This window comes from Nuphar pumila, chromosome 14 (assembly GCF_984573655.1).
Source record: "Nuphar pumila chromosome 14, dmNupPumi1.hap1.1, whole genome shotgun sequence".
Lineage (NCBI taxonomy): Eukaryota > Viridiplantae > Streptophyta > Magnoliopsida > Nymphaeales > Nymphaeaceae > Nuphar > Nuphar pumila.
The window spans coordinates 29,434,265-29,441,259 of NC_143262.1; the positions used below are offsets into that span (position 1 = coordinate 29,434,265).

General features: G+C 42.9%; 1 protein-coding gene across 1 annotated transcript; it reads left to right on the forward strand.

Moving 5' to 3' along the window:
- The first annotated feature begins 4,296 nt into the window (after positions 1–4,296).
- On the forward strand, positions 4,297–6,408 carry LOC149816706 (uncharacterized). Its single transcript, XM_089987589.1, has one exon. It carries the CDS (start codon positions 4,303–4,305, stop codon positions 5,614–5,616), a length of 1,314 nt encoding a protein of 437 aa, XP_089843715.1. The 5' UTR covers positions 4,297–4,302; the 3' UTR covers positions 5,617–6,408.
- The last annotated feature ends 587 nt before the right edge of the window (positions 6,409–6,995 follow it).

Below are 6,995 nucleotides of genomic sequence, written 5' to 3' on the forward strand. Positions count from 1 at the left end.
ACTTTTCTTGGTACTTTTAGGTACATTATTGGGCAGTAATTGATTTGTCTTACTGTGGTTATCGTAATAATCACTTTCCTCCAACTATAAGATGGATGATCCATGATCTTTTTAATAATCCCATTTTTTTATTTTCTTTTTTTCCTTAAAGAATTTCATTTAAGCGATTGGGGTTCAATCTTACTTGAGTGCTCAATATTGGGGAAAACTGTATTAGCTACCTGTATAGCACTAATAGTGGTTTTTGTATTGCATGTACAAAGACTCATTTGTATAGGAAAGTTGAGTTTGATTCAGATTTTCTTCTTTTTGGTAGATGAAACTATAAGGAAAACATGAACTTTATTTATTCTACAGTACATATGTTACTCCTGCAGATATGTTACTGGCAATTTTTTTCCAGTTAAAACAGTTTCACTGGCGCACTGCCTACACCAGTGAAACCCTTTTTACTGGCGCACTGCCTGAAACCCTTCTTACTGGCACAAAAACTGCGTCAGTGAAAAGGATTTTCACTGGCTAATGTAAATTGTACCAATGAAACCTTTACCGGCTGCGTCAGTGAAAAGGATTTTCACTGGCGAATGTAAATTGTACCAATGAAACCTTTGCCGGTGAATCTTTCAGTGATGCATCTGCTGGAGAAAAATTTGCACCAGTAAAAGTCGAATTTCTTGTAGTGAATGGTGCTGAGTTAGAACGCTATACTCTGGCCCAAGACAACTTAGGGTTTGCTGCACTTTGTCCTTTTCAGGCAATTTATACCCAACCATATCAACTTCATTTGTAATTGATTTCAGCTTATTAATATAGTCCATAACCTACATCAACCTCTTGAGATTTTGGAACTCTTTCTTCAAAAACATAATCCTGGCCTTTGATATATGTGAAATAGGGGTGGCAAAATCTGACATGACCAACCAACCCGCTTCTTAGCCGGGTTCATGTCGTAAATGGGTCGATCCGCCTAACCCGTTTATTAAACGGGTCAGGTTCGTCTTAGGGGTATGCCAACCCGGCTGACCCGTTTAATAAACGGGTTAGGCGGGCGGGTCAACCCGTTTACCCGAACCCGACGCGTCAACCCGTTTACCCAACCCCGACTCGCCCGTCAACCCGTTTACCTGTTTACTCGTACCCAACCTGCCAACCCATTTACCCGAACCCGACCCGCCAACCCGTTTACCCATCCCGACCCATTTATTAAACGGGTTAACCGTGTCGTGTCGGGTTACCTGTTTAATAAATGGGTCAGGTTCGTGTTTGCCACAGCCGACCTGTTTAATAAATGGGTCGGGTTCGTGTTGAGGTATGCTGACCCGCCAATCCGCCAACCCGACCCGATTGCCACCCCTAATGTGAATAGGTCTGCACCAGTTTTGTCTAGAACTCCATGACAGTAGAAATACCCAAGACTTCCTGTAACATGGTGAACGTGATATAGGCAATTAGTGTCTAGCCCCTCTTTATTCAAACCACATACTGAGGATTTCTGACCGCAATAGTTGATATCACGACCCTGTTCTCATCTTTATGTTCATGCATTATGAATTTTAGTGCTATTGACATCTGGATGTCCAGAAAAGTCATGACTATGAATAAAAGGGACTATTTGATGCTTTTAGGCCAAGAAATTAGAATTATTAAGTTTTTAAAATTTAAAAATAAAGACTGATAGAGAAGAATTTGACTCCATGTTATCACACAAAGCCTCAAAGAGAAGAAAAGGATGAGAAACTAAGAGACAAGGCTAAAAACAGAAACAATGCAACAGGTCATGGGCATGGCATGAATTCCACAAGAACAAGCATGACTAGGGGTGTCAACAGGTCAGGTTTGTTCACACCAAGGTTGCCAAACTAAGAAGTGAAAGCGGGAAACGATACTGAAAGGGGAAGTGAGAAGCGACGCATTTTAAAATGTATAGAAAGTGAGGAATAAAAAAAAGAAATAGAAGAGTTGAATGGGAATCAAAATGAAAAACAAATAAAAGTGATAAATATTAAATTTCATGTTTTTTTAGTGTAAAAATTAAATTTTGATAACTACCAATTTAGAAAAAGCACATGGAAGTGAGTGAGAAGAGTGAGAAAACACATAAAAAACAAGAAAAGTTGAGTAAGAGAACATATTAAAAGAATAGATGAAACGTGGGGGAATTAAGGTTCTCATCAAGTTTCAGAAGCAAGGAGTATCGCTCCTCCAAAGTGAGTTTTTGAGAAGTGAGCTTCCCACCTATCTAAAAAGTTTTTTGTAACTCTAGTTTGGACTCAGGTGGAACCAAACTTGGATGAGATTTTTTGGTATGGTATCGAGTTCGAACCCGGGTCTAATCGGGTCGACTATAAGAGAAACCATACTTGAACCCGATAAGAATTACATAAACCAAACCTTGACCATACCTCCATACCCGATAAAATAATATTTTTTATTATTTTTACATTAAAAATTTGTGGGTCTTAATTGAAACTTGGGTTGGGCCCAGGTCTGGTATAAAATTTCACAAACTATACCCAGATCCATGCATTAAACGGACCTTCGGATCCAGACCCGGGTCTTCTTATTTGTCATCATACCCGAACCCTATAGGGTTTGGTTGGGGTAAACCAGACCCGTTGATACCCGTAGGCATGCCACAAAAAGTTTTTATTTAAACCTCGAATTTTTACATGTGGTCAAGAAAAAATATATAAACAGAAAATTCTCATCACTAGAAGAGATCTGAGTTTTATTTTTATATTTGCAAATCATACCTCACAAAAGATAATGGAAGTTGAATGTCTGACGACCAGTATAAGCATAAACATTGCGAATTTGCATCAACACAAAGCCCAACGTAAAAGAGGAAAGATTGATTCATGTGAAATAATTGGGTTCCTATTTCATGTCAAATAAGAGAGACACGAGAACAAGACAAGAGATGAAACATGGTATTAAGAGATCTGATACGCAAGAGTTCAAAGAGAGAAAAATAATGAGATCAATGTCAAGGAATCAGGATAAGGAGACCGATTGGGAATCCAACAATATGAAATGAGACAACTTTAAGGATTAAGACAAGGGAATGAATAAAAGAGATACTAGAGAGAGAGAGGGAATGAAGAAAAGAAAACAAGATTTAAAGACTTGTCTGATCAATAAGGATCCTCACTCTGATACCATGAAAGAACACTTCAAAGATTGATACACCCAAACACATGCAATGGAGAAGAAGAGTAAAAACAAACGGGGCTGAATTCTGCACGATTCCCAATGGAGGTCATGTGGTATTCTCGTCAATATATTAAAACAGTTATAGAATAACAATTACCCCTGCACTAATAAGCATACAAAACAAAATATAAAAGAACAAAGGCTGTACAATCAGAGTCTTAAGAAATAGAGATAAGGAAAAGTAATGCAAGAAAATGTCCCATACAAAATTGAAAGCTAACTTGTTGGAGGTTGTTGAAATATGGATCAGACCCAGATCCAATCATGTCTTAATATTTTTATGATATGTTACAATACTATACTATTTTGAACAATTAAGATACGAGTTACTATACACATTTACAACATTGGATCACACACTCTAATTGTTCTGCATCAATTGGATGATTGTCTTTAGGAAATTATGCTCAATCTATGGCAAGGGCAAAACAAAAATTAGCAGAGTTGTTTGGAATAAAGGATTGCAGCACAACTATTTTCCTGGGCTTGAAATAGAATATGCTATTGATCTTTATGCGATATGCTAGACTTGCTTATCACACCAAGAAAGTATATACGCAGTTAGGGTTCAATATTAAAAAAAACCTTTGGATCCAAGCCCTCACATGACATTTATGAGAGAAAAAAATGGCGTTCCTTGGCGGAGCTACCGGGGGAAGAGCAGGGAGCGGCTATGTGCCATAGTCAATCACATGACATCATTTCATGTGGGGGCCTGCACTCTGTAACTGTGGACCCCATGCAAATGCTGTCATGTGATTGGCTATGACATTTAGCCATGTCACTTAACCGCTCCTTTTGATCTCAATTCACTCGGGGAACAGAGCAGGCAGTTGAGCTCCAGCATTTGGTGCGCCCGTGCGAGGGTCTAAGTGGGTTCGGATAGAAGAGACCCGAATTGAATAACCCGACCCAAATTACCCACTTATTTGGGCGGGTTTGGGTTCACCCTGATCAGGTCGGATACCCGATCCGTTGACAGCCCTATTATGGAACCTCGACGACGGGCCAGCGATCGCTCCCCTCGTGTCTTTTTTCTGTCTTCCCACGGACGCGTTCCCAGAACCGAGCGTTTTCAGAGAGAGAGAGATGGAGAACCAGGCGTCGGTGGCCAACGGAGGAGGAGGAGGAGGATCGACGAGATCGGAGGAGGACTCGGCGTCGGCATCCGCGTCGAACCCCAACCCAATGCAGGCCTGGTGGGAGGGGATCGCCCGCGCTCGATCGAGGATCCAAGCCCTCTCCGCCATCGTCGGTCCTTCCCCCTCCCTCGACCCCCTCGCCGACTCTGACCGCCCCGCCAAGGCCCTCCTCGACAGCCCGGACGTCTCCGCGGCCGTCTCCTCCGCCCTCGCTCGCCCCCTCTCCGGCGCCGGCGACAACCCGCTCTGCCAGTGGCTCTACGAGACGTTCCAGACCGCTGACCCCGACCTCCACCTCGTCGTCCTCCGCTACATCCCGCTCCTCTCCGGTACCTACCTCTCCCGCGTCGTCTCTGCCGCCCGCGACGAGCCGCTGGCCGGCTTTGAGGCCGTCCTCCTCTCGCTCTACGCTGCCGAGACCAAGGCCCGCGCCGGGAAGCCCCTCCTCGTCAACATCCCCGATCTCACCTACCCCAGCCTCTACCACGCCCCCCGTAATCCTCCTCCTTCCGCAAACCCCAAACTGGGTGCTGCAGCTGCAGCTGCTGCTGCTCCCACCCCCGTCGTTGGCATCTTGTCTCCTCCGTTGGAGCCGCAGAACGCGGTGAAATCGACGAAGAGGGCTGGCATTGTCGCGGTTTCCCTCGATTGGTACTATCGGAAGATCTCCCTCATGCCTGCTCCGTCGAAGGTCGAATTTTGCGAGTATGTCATCGGATGGGCTGGCCAGAGCTGCCCCTGTATGCATGAGTTTGATCGCGAGGACAGCAGCAGGGCGTCGATCTCGTTCTCCGACGAGGGATCCACGGCGGAGCGGGTTGACTCGGAGTGCTCAGAGTCGGTCTTTGAGGATGAATTGGCGAAGATGAACATCAAGGATGAATCTTCCTGCAACGGCTCGATCGGGGAAGCTAGGCTTTCGATCATGATTGGGGATTCTAAGGTATCGGTCTCGAACGAGAGGGGGGCTAGGATTCCTCTCCCGTGGGAGCTGTTGCAGCCGATCCTGAGGATATTGGGCCACTGCCTTTTGGCTCCATTGAACCCGCAGGAGGTGAGGGATGCAGCTTCCATCGCCATTCGATGTCTGTATGCCCGAGCGATGCATGATCTGTTCCCACAAGCGATCCTTGCTACCCGGAGTCTGATTCAGCTCGATAGGAGCACCCGTCTGGCTGCCATGGCTGTCGCTAGTTCAAATTCTAATGCCAACACACCATCTAAACCGAAAAAGCCAGAGATCCTTTTGGTTTCTAAATGATGGGGATGCTTCTTCACTAGTCGTGAGTGTGTGGTGAAAGACTCTGTGGTTGTTTCGAGGTCCACTGAATCAGAGAGCTAGAGTATGTATACCTGCGAAATTGGTACTTGGCATATTTTGACATTGTGAATGCATTCTGTAGTTTGTGGTTCTAACTTGTCCGGGTTGCACTGCATTGAGGTCGAGATCTAATGTATATGTCGTTTACGTTGTTTTATTTATTTACCGTTTTTCTTACCGTACCTGTTTCTCTGTGGGTTGGTGGCAGAGGTGGCCAGTAGAAGTTGGTGGTTTCTCTGATTCTCCAAGCAGTTATAATTTAGTCTAAATTCTCATTCAATCACATTAAGATTTTGTGTTGTTGCAGTTTCTTTTAGTTTTTCTCACCTCAATTGGATGAATGATTATGGAATGCCTTTTGTGTATGTTGGTCATATACATATAATCTTTCCGTGTTTGTTCAGCCTTTTATTCATTGTGAATTTTCCTTTCTTTGCTTCTTCCTCGTTAAATATTTTCAAGTACCTGTAAGGACTAGTAGTGTAGGCAATGTTGTGAAAAGCATTGAGGCTTAGCGAAGGGCTCCACCAAAAACTGAGGCGAGGTGTAAAGTAAGGCTCATTTTTTTTTTTGAAAACTTAAAAAAATATCTAAAAATACAAATAAATAAAATAAATGTTTTATTGATGAAGCAACAACCAATAAGAAATAGAAAATCTCAAATAAATACCGAAAATATGAGATGAACATGTAAAACTAACATTAATGCAACAATTTACTCTATGTAAGTATCTAAGAAATAAAATATGAACATTCAATAAAAAATTAACAAAATCTCTAATAATCAAATTTCTCAACATCATGTCATCATCAGAAAATGCATATTAGCATTAACAACCAACTGTTAATGTATTTGTCCAAAACTCTCCAAAATGGGAGGGAGTCTTATGCAAAAGGGCCATGGAGAAGATTGGGAATGATGGGAGGAACCCCCAGGCATTTGGGAATGCCTTGTTTATATGGCCCAACCAGTCATGGGTGAGATGCAAAAATATGTACAAAACTCTACACTCTACAAAGCACATAAAATACACCAAATAATCTATCACATAAAGCTATACAGACCTGAACAGTAGGCCTTCTGTGTAAAATGGATCAATTTGCAGCCATGAGAATGTGGTCAAATGCATCAAGGAGGCAAGGAGAAACAGATTTGTTGGTGCTAAGGGCAACCTGAACTTAAATCCCGTGTCAAGTGGGTCTGATGGAGCACTATCCAAATGGAACCATAAACAGTTTACACAACAAACAACAACAACAACAACTACGCCTTCATCCCAAAACAATTGGGGTCGGCGATATGAACCAACAAAGAAAAT

Coding starts and splice junctions, on each gene's coding strand:
- LOC149816706 (XM_089987589.1), top strand. CDS start 4,303: ATGGAGAACCAGGCGTCGGTGGCCAACGGAGGAGGAGGAGGAGGATCG.